The sequence below is a fragment of the Etheostoma spectabile genome, unplaced genomic scaffold, assembly GCF_008692095.1.
Source record: "Etheostoma spectabile isolate EspeVRDwgs_2016 unplaced genomic scaffold, UIUC_Espe_1.0 scaffold00001211, whole genome shotgun sequence".
Classification (NCBI taxonomy): domain Eukaryota; kingdom Metazoa; phylum Chordata; class Actinopteri; order Perciformes; family Percidae; genus Etheostoma; species Etheostoma spectabile.
In genome coordinates, this window is record NW_022602704.1 from 1 (window position 1) to 15,485 (window position 15,485).

General features: G+C 39.5%; 1 protein-coding gene and 4 non-coding genes across 5 annotated transcripts; 3 read left to right on the forward strand and 2 right to left on the reverse strand.

Annotated features, from left to right (window-relative positions):
* Positions 1-1,315: 1,315 nt before the first annotated feature.
* On the forward strand, positions 1,316-1,389 carry trnat-agu (transfer RNA threonine (anticodon AGU)). The gene has a single exon. It is a non-coding gene; the product is annotated as a tRNA-Thr (tRNA).
* Positions 1,390-2,184: 795 nt separating this feature from the next.
* On the forward strand, positions 2,185-2,266 carry trnas-uga (transfer RNA serine (anticodon UGA)). The gene has a single exon. It is a non-coding gene; the product is annotated as a tRNA-Ser (tRNA).
* Positions 2,267-4,244: 1,978 nt separating this feature from the next.
* Positions 4,245-4,317, forward strand: trnaa-agc (transfer RNA alanine (anticodon AGC)). The gene has a single exon. It is a non-coding gene; the product is annotated as a tRNA-Ala (tRNA).
* Positions 4,318-9,702: 5,385 nt separating this feature from the next.
* Positions 9,703-9,774, reverse strand: trnaq-uug (transfer RNA glutamine (anticodon UUG)). The gene has a single exon. It is a non-coding gene; the product is annotated as a tRNA-Gln (tRNA).
* A 1,227-nt stretch (positions 9,775-11,001) lies between these two features.
* On the reverse strand, positions 11,002-15,144 carry LOC116674853 (type-2 ice-structuring protein). The gene is made up of 8 exons (XM_032507069.1): positions 15,041-15,144; positions 14,832-14,917; positions 14,661-14,693; positions 14,489-14,533; positions 12,557-12,726; positions 12,328-12,444; positions 12,116-12,224; positions 11,002-11,390 (listed from the first exon to the last, which is right to left on the reverse strand). Exons 2-8 carry the CDS (start codon positions 14,878-14,880, stop codon positions 11,320-11,322), a joined length of 594 nt encoding a protein of 197 aa, XP_032362960.1. The 5' UTR covers positions 14,881-14,917; positions 15,041-15,144; the 3' UTR covers positions 11,002-11,319.
* Positions 15,145-15,485: the final 341 nt, after the last annotated feature.

The window sequence follows — 15,485 nt, forward strand, 5'->3', positions numbered from 1 at the left end:
TCGTAAACAGAAGTTCCTGTGTCCAATCCCAGCATTGCCTGGTTATCACTTTATAAAGTGTTTCCACATGGTTGCCGAACTTAACCATGTGCAACCAATTATTGCCTGATTTTCTAGAGCACTAAAGTGACATGAGATGTTGTTTTGTACATAACATTACATGTGTCCATGTAAAGGGATAAAAGCTTTTTGTTGGAGGTGTTTTTTGCAACTTTATGTGAAGATTATAAAGTTTTTATTATCATGAATTTCAGTCTCCTTTGAAGCTTAGGGCTCCTGCACACTGCCTGCATGGCGTGAGCGTGTCAGCTGAGGTTAGAATGCCTACCGTATTGATCAATACTGTTACATGAGAGAATAAAAACAGACCGCCACACAGCAAACGCTATGTTGACTGTTGAGGAGCGACTAAATTAAGACTGTGTTTTAAGCTTTTCATGGCTTTCTATGAAACATGGCCTGCCTGGAGGAGTGGTTACTGACCTTTGTGATGAGGGGACTATGGCATGGAGGTTGGATTTTACCAGGGCTTTGGGGAAAGGATCTCTCATCTCTCAAAGACATTGCATATAGGACTTCGATGTTCTGGGTAGCCTGCCTATGAACAGCGAGTCATGAGGCCTTAACGCGTCCATCTATCACGGACACGTCCAGCTGTTTTCATTTGCCGGAGTTTGTAGGGGTCCCCTACTGGAGCTGCTGGACAAAGATGGATGGATGGAAGCAACCCTGTTCATTTGCTCATTGTATTCTTGCAAAACAAGCATATCTGTAGAAGGCGCTGTAGCTTAGTGGTTAAAGCCCTGTCTCGTAACAGGAGATCCTGGGTCCAAATCCCAGCAGTGCCTGGCTCTCACGTAATGAGTTATGCATATGATTTGTGATTCTTAGAAGTGCAACAAAGTACCAATTGCCTGATTTTCCAGAGCACAAAAGTGACATATAATGTTGTCTTGTACCATAATGTTACTTGTGGCTGAAAACAGTCTATACCAGTGGAATGGAATGCTGGCTTAAATAGGTAAAGTTGGGCTGCCAATAGGTCAGCCGTTTTGGGAATCACTGGTTTAGACTTCCACCGATGACACTCATCAAGTGTGCAGGTGATGACGGATGGCCTCGCGCCCTCTCACCCATCTCAACCCAGACACAAACTATTCCAGCTTCTCCCCTCTGGTAGGCGCTACAGAGCACTTTACGCCAAAACCAACAGAGTCAGGGCCAATTTCTTACCACAAGCCATCACTCTGATGGCTCTCTATGGCTTCTGAATGAGAGTAAGTTTGTTGTTTTGTTTGTGAGTAGTACTCAAGAGGGTGCTGTGGCTTAGCTGGTTAAAGTGCCTGTCTAGTAAACAAGAGATCCAGGGTTCAAATCCCTGCAGCACCTTGTTGTTGCAGTCATTACCTCTGTTTGCATCCCATCATCATGTCTACCCAATCCCCATGCTACTCATTCAGCCCTGGTAGCAAATGAAAAAGGCATGTTACATTTACACAGAAACACTACATCAACACAGACTTAAGATGATACATGAAAACACAGGAAATTCAGAGAAATGCAAGTTTAAGCTAGTTCATTCATTAGGTTTTGTGGTTCTGTTTATAGAAACTACATCCTGTTATATCGCGTGATCAACATGAATTTACGAGATCCTGTCGGTCCATGTGACTTCAGTGGCCCGTCAGGTGGGTGTTGACGGACTGCGGATCACGGAGCAGACACGAAGCGGAGTGGATTTGCAGTTGGTGGAAGTCAGGGGTAAGGCCTGCTGCACACTGCCTGTGTGGTGTGAGCATGGCATTTCTGTTGCGTGGCATTTTCTTGGTCTTTGCACACCAAAACATTTTCTGATGCGGCGCTGTTGCTGCTAGCCTTGTCTGTACACATGTATGTTTCTCATTGACTTTGATTCCATAACTTGTTAATTGTTTAATCTGGACTGTTTGGAAATGAATCAGATCATCTAAGGGGGTGGATTACTACCCACATTACACCTGAAATACCCTCAAGATTTGAATGATCCTTTGGAACTGAAGTGCTTGGGAATCCCCATCAGTCATTCAGAACTGCCCAAGGTACTTGTGAGATAGGCTCTATCTTTGTCTGATTGATGGTACCAACTGTAATGGAGTCTGTCAGGCCTCAGGGGTTCTCCGCTGTAAAAACAGAATATATTTTGCAGCTGTGATGGCCGAATGGTTAAGGCGTTGGATTTGAAATTCAATGGGGTCTCACTGCGCAGGTTCAAACCCTGCTCACAGTGATTTCTAACTATAGAATTATTAAGAGTTCAGTGACATTTAGGGGAGGAAGATATTTTGAGAAATTACAGTTTATTGGTGGTGCAGATCCCTACGAGTTGGCTCCCTCTTCTTAGATCTATAAGACACAGTGATTCTTCTTTTAGTTGCATATCGCAATATAGTCAACTAATATTAAATATCAATGTATTAATTTTCATTCCAGCAGCATTGAAGACGTTAAAAATCAGGCAGTGCCCAAAGTGCCTTGCCGTAAAGTTCACGTTTATTTCACCTCTGACCTCATTTACATCAAACACCTGAAACCCCACCTGACGTGATGTCACAGGGTCCTGGTGTACACCTGGGCCATGTTCAGCCCCAACAAAACAAGGTTTAAAAACATTAAAAAATGGGTTCAATCCATTTCAGATATGTATTGCCCTTCAACAGGCCACAACTGGGCAAAATTATATAATGCTTGTTAATCACTATAGCAAAAGCAAATGTACACACTGTTTGTAGTGGAGATACCGCAAGTATTAGCTGATTATCAGGCAGTGCTGGGATTTGGACCCAGGATCTCCTATTTACAAGACAGGTGCTTTAACCACTAAGCTACAGCCCTTTATACAGGCTTGCGTGTCATGCAAGATTACAATGAGCTAGTGAACAGGGTTCCATCCATCCATCTTTGTCGAGCAGCAGCAGGGGACCCCAAACTTCCCTTTTCCGAGCAACTGGGGGATCCCGAGGCGTTCCCAGGCCAGGTTGGAGATATAATCCCTCCACCTAGTCCTGGGTCTTCCTGGAGACTTCCTTCCAGCTAGACATTTCTGATCCACCTCCCTAGGGAGGCCCCCAGGAGGCATCCTTACCAGATGCCCAAACCACCTCAACTGGATCCTTTCGACACGAAGGAGCAGCGGCTCTACCCTGAATCCATTGGGTTAGAGATGCCAGACCCCCTCCTGAGGAAAGCCATCTCAGCCGCTTGTACCCTTGAATGGGGTTGTGGACAATAATTTGTGTTGAATGAGACAAAGATCAAAGACGTTAAAATCAGGCAGTCGGCGCCCAAAGTGCCTCGGTCGTTAAAGTTTACGTATATTTCACCTCTGGGTAGAGATCCTGGGTACAAATCCCAGCAGTGCCTGATAATCAGTTTGCACACTGCTGTCCGCGCTGACGTCAACTTTTGGGACAACAGCCTATGGTTGGGACACATGTTGTCCGTCTCTGGTTCTGGCTCTGTTTTGCAGCCAAGAGCCTGGGTCTGTCCAAGGTTTTTGCCTAAAAGGAAGTTTTTCCTCACCACTGTCACACTGTTGCTTGCTCTGGAGGAAACCACTAGAACTGTTGGGTCCTTGTAAATTCTGGAATGTGGTCTAGACCTACTCTATCTTGAAAGTGTCTCGAGATAACTCTTGTTATGAATTGATGCAATAAATTGAATTGAATTGAGTTTAATTGTTATGGTACAAATAAGGGAGCATATCAATCAATCAAGCTGCCTCCACGAGGATCCACAGACACAGGCAGTGCACTACAATTTGCACTTTGCCCGTGTCTGGTAACTACTACTAACCAATTGAAAAGTTTATGAACATTGGTCCAAAGAGGTAAACCACTGCTTTTCAGGTTGTCGTGGCTGAGTGGTTAAGGCGATGGACTAGAAATCCATTAGGGTCTCCCCGCGCAGGCTTGAATCCTGTTGACAACGAAAGGTATTCTTTAACAGACAACCAACATTTATTTTTCTTGCTTTACAACAAGAACTATAAATTTGGACTTGTTACGACACACTATACTATGAATTTTTATAATTTTTTTGACACACTATACTATGACTTTTATGAATTTTTTACATATTATACTATGACTTTTATGAATATTTCTACATACTAAACTATGACTTTTTATGATTTTGTTTTACATACTATGGCTTTTTATGACTTTTTGCAAATTTGTGACGTACTATACTATGACTATTTTTGAAAAGGGGAATTAGCTCAAATGGTAGAGTGCTTGCTTAGCATGCAAGAGGTAGCGGGATCAATGCCCGCATTCTCCAGAGGACTTTGGATTCTTCTTGTTTTACAACAACAACTATAAATTTGGACTTGTTACGACATACTATACTACGACTTTATAGGAATATTTTGGCATACTATACTATGACTTTTCATGACTTTTTATTAATATTTTGTCATATTATACTATGAATTTTATGATTTTTTGAAATATTATACTATGACTTTTATGAATTTTTTTACACATTTTACTATGAATTTTTTTGAATATTTTGTCATGCTATACTATGACTTTTATGATTTTTTTGACATATTATACTATGAATTTTTATAAATTTTTTGACATACTATACTATGACTTTTATGAATTTTCAACATATAATACTATGACTTTTTATGACTTTTTGTGATTTTTTGACATACTATTCTATGACTTTGTTTTTAAAAGGGGAATTAGCTCAAATGGTAGAGCACTTGCTTAGCATGCGAGTGGTAGCGGGATAAATGCCCGCATTCTCCAGAGGACTTTAGATTCTTCTTGGTTTACAACAAGAACTATAAATTTTGACTTGTTACGACATGCTATACTATGACTTTTTAGGAATATTTCGACATACTATACTATGACTATTTATGAATTTTTTGACAACTATACTATGAATTTTGATAAATATTTCGACATACTACAGTATGACTTTTTATATTTTTTTTTTACATACTAAACAATTACTTTTATGAATATTTTGACATACTATTACTTTTTACGACTTTTTTAGAATTTTTTGACATAGTATGACTTTTTATGACTTTTTATGAATTTTTGACATATTATACTATGAGTTTTATGATTTTTTTGACATACTATACTATGACTTATGAATTTCTCGACATACTATACTATGAATTTTTCAATTTACTATACTATGACTTTTTATACATTTTTCATCATACTCATCATACTCAAACAATGACTTTTTATGTATTTCGACATACTATACTATGACTTTTTATGTATTTCGACATACTATACTATGACTTTTGCGAATTTACGACACATTATACTATGACTTTTTATGATTTTTTGACATACTTAATAATTACTTTTAGGCATGAAGACGCAGTCACCTTGACATTGAACCTTTGACCCCCAAAATCTCATCATTGATTTACGAGTTCTTGTGAATGTTTTTGCAAAATTTGAGAAAATTCCCTCCTGGGGGGGTCCTGTGTCATCATATTCACAAGAATAGGAAGTGCTTTCATGCATGTTGTCGCCCTTCGATAGTTAGTTGGTAGAGCGGAGGACTGTAGAGGCAAAAAGTTGAAATCCTTAGGTCCCTGGTTCAAATCCGGCTCGAAGGAACCCTCTTTTCAAGAGTTTCCCTTCACGGTTAAATAAAGTATTTCTGATTCTGATGTAGAGATGGACAGACGACCCACAAGCATAATAACTTCTTGCCGAGACATAACAAGAAAAGAAAAAGAAATGTTGGGTAGACAGAGCTAAGCCCTGACAGAATAGAGAACTTCAGACAAAAGTTGTGAAATAGTGCCAAGTGTGACCAGAAGAATTGGAAAAAAAATACCTTCTCTTTTCTCCTGTTTTGTACACAACCCAAAGTTTTACAAAACAAAAGATAACTTTTACCAAATCCCTCAGTTAAATCACAGTCAATATTTGTCTCACAAACCGTCTCAATGTCCAATTTAAATAATTTATCCAACAGAATTGAAACTTTAACTTACCCCGCTGTTTGAAATTGCTTCCTTGTCGTTTGGATTTCAGAGTGGAATCAGGGGAGCTTTCTGACCCTCTCTCTCAAAGATGTTTGGCGAGGTTTAGAGGCAGGTGATCATCAGATCCCTGGATGCATGCCCTCATCAGTCACCGGTGGAGTCCCTTTCTGATTCCTCCTTGAAATCCTGTTTGTGACGCCAAACTGTGGTAGAAGTTTCTTGTTACAGCAAGGGAGGAATTTGGCTGGAATTAAGACTCTGTATATAGAATAAAGACTGAAGGCTGCAAACTGAATCAAAGTCCAGTCTCCGGTGAAAGTTTGATTGTTTTCTGCAGAGAAAAATCAAAATGACAAGAACAGCTCTCACAATGCACAAAGTTACAGAGTGACAACAGTTCTGTATGAATACAATCAGTTATACATTTCTTTATATCCAGTGCCCCCAGAGGAGAAAAACCCTTGTTTGGAAAAAAGTTTAATCTCAAACATAACAATCAGTGGACCTCAGGCAGACAGTTAGTTCCATTAAGTATTTCTGAATCTGCCGATCAGAAATTTAACTGAACATTGAAGGAAGTATACTCCCTGATAGGGATCAGAAATTTAACTGAACATTGAAGGAAGTTTACTCCCTGATAGGGATCCGGGGCTTTAAAACAACACCTTACATAGTTTGTGGCTTCACGTTGAGAATAAGAAGTGTATGTTTTTTTAACAAATCGTTGCTCTCTCATTTCAGTTGTGCAGGAGCAGGAACCAGTGAGTCCAGTGCGTGGGCTGGCTTTTGGCGAGCCCTCAACTTTTTACATAAAAGGTAGTCTAAGTTGACCATACTTGACACTCTCCCTCCTCCTGATGCAACTTGAGACGTGTTGTTCATGTCCAGGAGTTGTGCACATTGCTCGACAGTATTCCCATTTGGGGTCAGGATTTCTCCTCCCATGTTGAACACAGCCTGAGCCAAGGCCTGCTTTGCCCTCATGTATAGTCCAACGCGTTTGCTGGGACTTCCTCGAGGCCTAAGCTGGTAGAAAAACCTCCCTGTCGGGGAATCGAAACCCCAATCTCCCGCTTAACAGGCGGAGATACTGTCCATTATACTATCGAGGAATGCAAAAACTCTATTCTGGCACATCAATTGACAGGTGGCTCTATTCCAGCATTTATGCCACAGTAAATACATGTAGATATATTTAGGTTCACTACATATTCGCTGTCACTCAAATCCATGACAAAGCATCTATGTGTCAAAATTAACATGTCTAACAGCATTTTAAACATTTACAATAAAATATGAATGGTGCATTTCTCCACGAACATGCAAAAAAACAATTTTCATCTGCTTCTGTAGTGTAGTGGTTATCATGTTGGCCTCGCACGTGAAAGGTCCCCTGTTTGAAACAGGAAAGAAACACATTACTTTGTTCATGTTGACTTCGCACATTTAAACTCTGCTGAGTGGAACTCTAAATAACCTAAACGGAAAAATAGTCCTGATGTGACATCGCGGCCAGGCCTACCGCAGTTTCCATAGTGCAGTAGTCATCACGTTCAGGAATTCAGGAAAATCCTGTCTGAAATTGATGCAGAAAAACTAGTCCATGCATTTGTTACATGAAGCTGGATTACTGCAATTCTTTATTGTCAGGCTGCTTGAAAAAGTCCATAAAGACTCTTCAGCTGATCCAGAATGCTGCAGCACGTGTTCTGACAGGAACCAGGAAAAGAGATCACATCTCTCCTGTTTTAGCTTCTCTGAATTGGCTTCCTGTAAAATCCAGATTAGAATTTAAAATCCTTCTTCTCACCTGCAAAGCTCTTCATGGTCAGGCACCATCTTATCTTAAAGAGCTCATAGTACCTTATTACCGCACCAGAGCACTGCACTTCCAGAATGCAGGGTTACTTGTGGTTCCTAGAGTCTCTAAAAGTAGAATGGGAGCCATAGTGATACTGTCTATTATACTAACAAGGATTGCCCAGGCTCAAGTTTTGGTACATCAAATATATATATATTTAGGTTTACTACATATTCGTATAAATATCATCACGTCTTTTGTCTATAGTTCTCTATTCTGTCATAGATTAACTCTGTCTCCCCCACCTCTTTTTTTGTCTATTCTTACGTCTCGGCACCAGCTGTTGCTAGAAGTATTATGATTTTGGTTTGTCCGACCATCTCTACATACGTACGCATCTCCCATTCTTGTGAATGTGATAACACAGGACCCCTGGAGGGAATTTCTTCAAATTTTGCGAAAACATTCACATGAACTCGCATGAGATTTTGGAGGTCAAAGGTTCAATGTCAAGGTGGCTTTGTCCTTATGTCTGTCCATCCGATTCTTGTGAATGCAAAATCTCTGAACGCCTAGAGGGAAGAACTTTAAATTTGGCATACATAACCATTTTGCAGATGAACTGATTTCGTTTTTTGGAAAGCAAAGGTCAAGGTTACTGTTTCATTATGGCTCGAGAACTGTATATGTATTTCTCCTGAACTGGTGAAATTGGAGCATGTAAAGCCCCAATGGCCTAATGGATAAGGCACCGGTCTCCTAAGCCAGGGATTGTGGGTTCAAGTCCCATCTGGGGTGAATTTCAAAAGACTGGCTCATCAGAAGCATCCTGGGCCTGGTTGATGGATTGAAACCATCCTCTGCTAACTCTATTTTGCTGCTGACACTTTCAAAGGGTGATGCATCAAGAGATTATGACTATCAACCTGATTTCCATGGTGAGATGAATCAATTTATATAACTGCTGGAAAAGTTGTTGACATCACCATGAAAAGTAATGTTCTAGAGGAAAATCATGTTCTGGCAGTTTATTGTCCATTTTGACATATACACATCCACTACCCTGCCTGATCGCTGTCTTGTCTTTGTCGTTCAACAACTATTTGGGCTCACACCTAGACACACCGGAAGCCGAAAAATCACACTGCACCTCAAAAGGGCTCTCAAGCACTCCCAGCTGTGCTTTTGCAGAAGAGATCCTTGTTTTCTTTTAGCTTGGGAAAAGGCTTTAGCTTATGACATAACACCATTGTGCTTCTCATTTGTGTGTTCACTTCAGTTATGTATTGAAGCACATCCTTAGAGCTAATGGCCCTCATTTATCAACCTAACGTAGAAATTCAGCACAGATATGAGCGCAGAAATCCTGTTACGACAGGCTTTACATGAGATTCATGAAACGTTCGTATCACACCAATCAGAGCGTAAGAATGATCGTACATTGATAAATGCAGCGTCTGGAAACGATCGTAATTTCAATATCACGCCCCAATATATTCTCGGTTTTGAGGCCTCGCCTATACTATTTACGACTGGCCAGACATAATCCGGCTAAGAGGTGGAGAATGAAAACCTGACATCTCAGGGGCTCTGATGCCGCCACCTATCACCAGGCCCAGGAGAATATGCCGCCTAAGAAAATGCAATCCTACCTGATGAGGTTGAGGAGATTGGATACACCACTGCCAGGCCGAGTGAAGCCACTGAGGAGGAGAAGGAGACACTGGAAAAACAGATGATTTGCTTTTTTGACAGAAAAGGCATTTATGTTGATAGCGGGACATTGACGATTGTCATACTTATAATTATTACACAGTTAAACCTGTAAGCTTACTTTAAACTAGATGTGGAAAGTTGATCTTTTTCACCTGTGCTGTGGCTTAAAAACAGGTTCCACCGAGATTTGAACTCAGATCGCTGGATTCAAAGCCCAGAGTGCTAACCATTACACCATGGAACCTTTAAAAGTTTCTCATGGGTTTGCTTGGCATTTTCTATCATAATATCCACATGTATGATATTGAATGCACAACAATTACAACGAAGATGAAAAGCAACAGTTACTGGCCAACTTAAGTCCTTTAGTTAGCTAAGCATTCAGAGGATGTGGGAAAAAGCAAGTCAAGAACAGGTTTTAAAGGACTTGCCACAGACAGTGAATACAGCAGTAGATATGTCTACTGTGTACAAATACATGGTAACTTTACATCTGTTGACAAAAAAGATGCTCACAAAACACTGTACTTGCAATTGCGTATCTTGCGCACATTCATGTCCTTTAAATACAAAGAACTGCTAAGTTCTTTATTCCCAATATCATGTCTTAGACATTAGTTCCAAATGAAAACACTAGTTGTCAGAAGTGGGATTTGAACCCACACCTCCAGTGGAGACTGCAACCTGAATGTAGCAGCATGGACCGCTCGGCCATCCTGACTGATCCTACGAATGTGTAGTAGGACCTGTCTCAAAAATTATAATATAGTAAATTAAATGTCATGATATAGGAGGTTCTCAGTCATCCATGTCATAGTTAACAAGGGAAGGTTTCTCAACTGTCAGCCCAAATATATGGGCGTTCATGGAGACATGGAAGAAAGTCACCCGGGTGACTCCTACAAGGATATTGAAATATCACTGAATAAAAAAAAGAAACCTGTGTAAAACATAGGGCTGCACAATTAATCAAATTTTAATCACGATCACGATTTTGGCCTCCTTGAACTTGTCCCCATTGCCATCCCCTGCCTCTCCCTCGTCCTCCCCTTGCTCTCTGTCTATTGTTGACATTTGTTGTTCCAAAATAGGTAATCAGACCTTTGACCCATTTACAGGCCTAAACTAAAGCAGTGATTGGTTAGTGATCAGTTGAGCAATTAGCGGTTGCACTTGTGAGAAGTATGTATGACCTGAATAAGTGAAGCATTTTGATTGGTTGTGCTTGAAAAAGGAAATTAAGTCACGACCTGTTAGATTTGTGCGTCTTTGGTCGAGAATTGTGTGTAGTGTTTTGAAAAAAAGTGTTTCATACAATGGAAAGCTGAGAAATAGCTCATGGTTTTGGAGTACTGGTGTGTGGTTTTGCGTTGTGTAAGCTGTTGTCATGTCACATTTGAATAACGTATCAATAAGTGTGCACTTGAAGTAAGATAGGGGAATAGTAGACTTTTGACAGACTCACCCAACAGTTTGTTTCAATGCATGGTTTTAATTTGACATGATACATGAAAGATGACTTTAATAAACAATTTCAATTCAATTTCCTTTTATTGAAAGCTCTAAGAGGCCCTCCAGCTCCTGTTTACATCACTTGTCTTGTCATCCTTTAAGCAGTAGCAGTAAGTAACAGTAGCAAAGAATTAAAGATGTGATAATTGTTGGAAAACTTTAAGGATTTTGACACAAACACAGATGAGTACACAGACATACACACAATCACACGTCCTTGGTGGTTTTAGTGTTGGTGTGATTGATTGGAATGCATGCCACTGCGTCGGCTCAGGCATCATTTGAGTGACATGACACAGATTGATTGTTGCATATTGCTACAACCTATGTCATCCCAGCATTGGCCAACTGTAAACACCAAAATCATAGTCAAAGTCAGTCAGCGCTACACCAATCAAAACCTGGAACTGTCTCATAATAGACAAAGTGATTGATTTAAGACAAACAGCTACGTTTGAACTGAAGAACAAAAGTGACTGAAATGTGAAATTCAGAAAAATATTGATCTTAAGATGAATCCCTAAAGTCACTAAATGCATATACTTAAATACAATTTTAAGCTACTTCTACTTTACTTGAGAGTTTCCATTTTCTGCCACTTTTTTCCTGCCACATTTTCTTTTACTCCACTACATTTCAAAGGGAAATGTACTTCTTACTGCACTCACTGCACTGTATTTGTCAACTTTAGGTACTTTCTAAAGTCAGATTATTAATGCAAAGTATAATCAACACAAAATGATTGTTGTAAATTACCCTGCAGTCTATAAAGTAATTACATTTACACCAAAATTTAAACAAAAACTGATGTACATTAATGGATCAATAATTATAACATAAAATATTTCATTCTGAAATGAGCCATTATGCATAATAAGTCCTGTACTTTTGATACTTGACATATTTTTATGTTAGTACAAGATCTGAATACTTCTTCCACCAGCGGTATTGTTTATCCCAGCATCCTTATCACTTATGACTTTAACTGACAACAATGCCATCAACTTGGTACATTTACAAAAACAACTCTACTGTCTTTAGTTATTGAATGGTATGCTCTTTTTGGGATTTACGTCCAGTATTCATCTGCAGACAGCACTGCTCTTTGGTATTATCAGGTTGTGCTGGACACCAGAACGTAAAATCTAAAGTTGTACCGTCAGTCCAGAACCAATTAGTTTCCTAGAAGACATAAAAGAAAGAACATAATAAAATAGCAGAAAATAAAAATAAAAATCCTTTTATTCTGTTAGAACCATCAAAACCCTGTAAAATGAAATATTACCTCTTGGCAATCCGAGCCTCCAATCCATGTTGGTTCAGATGTCATCTGCTGTAAGTGATTGTACTCCTCTGCGCTGTGGATGGATGCAAGGTTTCCTCCAATGGTCTGACAGAATTGCTACAGTGGAAATGCCAAATGCACTGAGTCTGAAGATGACAATTAAACAAGCATGCAAGGCAACTCCCACCATCAGAAGACTTTAAAAGCAATCGGAATCCATCCACATTACCTGAGCATTAGCCCAAGTCCTTTTTGCTTTCTCAAGAAAGAAGCAGCGTTGACCGAATTTACTCCAGTTGTGGGGACAACTTGTGGTCGGAGAAATTGGCGTCGGAATGAAAACGGCATGGGGCTTGTCACCCTCTATATTAGGCATGGTGCTGTTGTTAGATGTGACTTCTAGAAACAAACAGATGAAAATATGCAGAAATGTTGCTGGTTTTGGGTCTCAATTAGTTGTGTGAAAACACAAACTAAGTTACTAAATTCATTATTTGGTTGGTTCATCAAAAATGAAAAAAAGAAACAAAGTAAATTTGAGCTTTTGTTTAGACCAGATCAGATTTTCCCAGCTAGCTTCTATACTTGACCTCTCCTGCTTCGTCACAAGTTAAATTTTTCTTTTTCTTTTAAAAATAAGAGTTAACTGCACATGCTGTTTCTCTGCAAAATGTTTCTATAGAATTATACCTTTTATTCGGGCTGCACAATAAATCAAATTTTACGATTACGATTTTGGCTTCCCACCATTAAATTTGAGTGATAGAGCGATTTAAAAAAACAACGTCATTTCATAGAACGCTCCGTTTTTTTACATAGCGCATCTACCGCTCCGTAAACCACTGTCTGATCATGAGCCAGTCAGAGTTGTTCCCTGCACCCCGTACAGCTTAGTTTCTAGATGAAGACAGTCCCAGAGGACAGAGGAACGGGAGGAAAACTCCACAGATAGCAGTCGGTTATACGTCGGTCTCAAGGTTTATCAGTTTACCAGTAAACGCAACATTTTGTCCCGTCTGTGTTATTCAGACAACAGTGACCAGTGCTAGTTAGCTTCTGTTAGCTTCTGTTAGCTTACAGGGCTCGAGCCTGAGTAATATTTTTCCTCTGGGACGCATCTAACGTCCTTGCATCCGCTGCAATGTTGTTTATATGGATATGGTTTAATTTTGCATTATATGACCCATTTTCTCTGTAAAGCTGTGCCTGTGTTGGATCTCTCCTCTACTCTATTTCATCTTACTCTACCCGCAGCCCCGGTACACAATGCCGGTCCACACTTCGGATATTTGTCTAAAGTTTTAATTGTTACTATAACAGCTGTATATTGTGAAGCATGAGAGGCAAACCAGTATTTCTGCTGGTAAACTATCTGCCATAAACACAGAAGAAGTTATTGAATGCAACTAACTTCAGTTGTTAGAGAAACAGCCTGTGAGACGGAGCTGCTGGACCTGGGCCAGAGATGTGACCCATGGCCAGAATATCATAAAAATAAAATCATAACTGTGTAACTCTGCTGGGCCATTTGACCCATGCTAGACCAATTCATAATGAATCAGCCGTCTCTATGAGAACGTCCATAGCACTCCCTCGCCCTCCCTAGCTCTTTTAATCAGTTATTGTTGAGAACAAGTGAAGGAGCTTTCACAGAGATACATAAAATAAAACATCCTAGGCTATTTATTTCAAATTGCTAATTTTCATTTACATGTGTTGCAGCTGTATGTCTATACAACATACAACTTCAACTTAAGAAGAATGTAGCATAATATTGATGTCAAAGCAGTTATAAACGGCCTATGTGTCAATAAAATATGTTTTGGTTAAAATCAAATAATCGTGATCACAATTTTGATCAAAATAATCGTGATTATCATTTTGGCCATAATCATGTATCCCTACCTTTTATATTTAAAAAAAATGCCAAAAAGTCAGATTCCAATCTTATTTTATCTTACTTACTGTCATGTTGTATGCCATTATTGATTGCAGTTGCTGTTGTGTTTAACTGTGTTTGTCAGCATATAATGTAGGCATGTATTTATGGGAATAATATATGTGGTGCCAGTGTGTTTTACTTTACTGTGAGTGTGCAACATGAACAAAGTTGTGCTTGCTTATAACTACACAAAATTGTTGTCTCAGGACTGATACTCACCAGCCATGGAGCAGGTTAAACAGCTCCAGCAGCAGGGGGCTGCATCTGGGGTACAGGAACATGAACAGCAGAATGTGATAGTATGCAACTGTTCAAAAGGCACTGTTGCTTGGTATGGTATGTCACTGTAATAAAATGAACTTTGTTTAAAAAAATAAAGACTGATACTCACGGCAGGGGACACAATACCAGCAGCAGGCATCACCTTCGAAACAGGTAATATGAACAGCAGAATGTGACAGTCTGAGATTTTTCAAAAGTCACTGCTGCTTGGTATGGCATGTCACTGGGATAAAAAAGAACTTTATTGAAGAAAAAAAAGAAACAAAAGACTGATACTCACCACCAGCCATCATGGCACAAACAAGTAGAGACACAGTCAGGATCGTCATAGTGGAGAAGATGCAGATGTTGAAGATGATTGATTGACTTAAATACGAAAAGAAAAACACAAGAGTGAGAAATACCTACAGAGAAAGCTGAGCAGCTGCTCCTCTAGACGAAGAAGAGATGATAAGAGAAAAGAGCATAAAAAAGAGGCCGAGAGCAAACCTGATGGAGAAAGAGCTTCTTTTCTTTCAGTGTCAGCCTGTTGCCTCTACCTTCATGTGTGGACCAGCGAAAGGCCAGCTCTTATATAGTTCCCAACATTTCACAAGATTATTTATTAATCCATAATAGATTTTTGTGTGGAAACAACTCAAGAGCAGACTTTGCACTCTATTGCTTCATGTTACAATAAATCTGATAGAGTGAATTACTGGAAGCTTTCACATGTGCAACAACTGTAAAGGCTATGAACCCTGTAATTTATTTCTGACTTTGATCACATTGTATATTATTACACATTTTAATACAAATTTAACTGTCTAGTGATTTCAGATTTACATAAGTGGTACAAATGTCATGGCTGTGAACCTGATGGCGGCCCGGGGAAAGGAAGGATCCTATTGTTATCAATTTATAAATACATAAATACATATTACTGACTAAATAT

What these genes read in the sequence shown, in the direction of transcription:
- LOC116674853 (XM_032507069.1), bottom strand. Translation starts at nt 14,880, where the DNA reads ATGACGATCCTGACTGTGTCTCTACTTGTTTGTGCCATGATGGCTGGT. An exon ending in TTGTGCCATGATGGCTGGTG is followed by an intron (nt 14,694 to 14,831) that starts GTGAGTATCAGT and finishes CCTGTTTCGAAG; the next exon opens with GTGATGCCTGCTGCTGGTAT. An exon ending in CTGGTATTGTGTCCCCTGCC is followed by an intron (nt 14,534 to 14,660) that starts GTGAGTATCAGT and finishes CCTGTACCCCAG; the next exon opens with ATGCAGCCCCCTGCTGCTGG.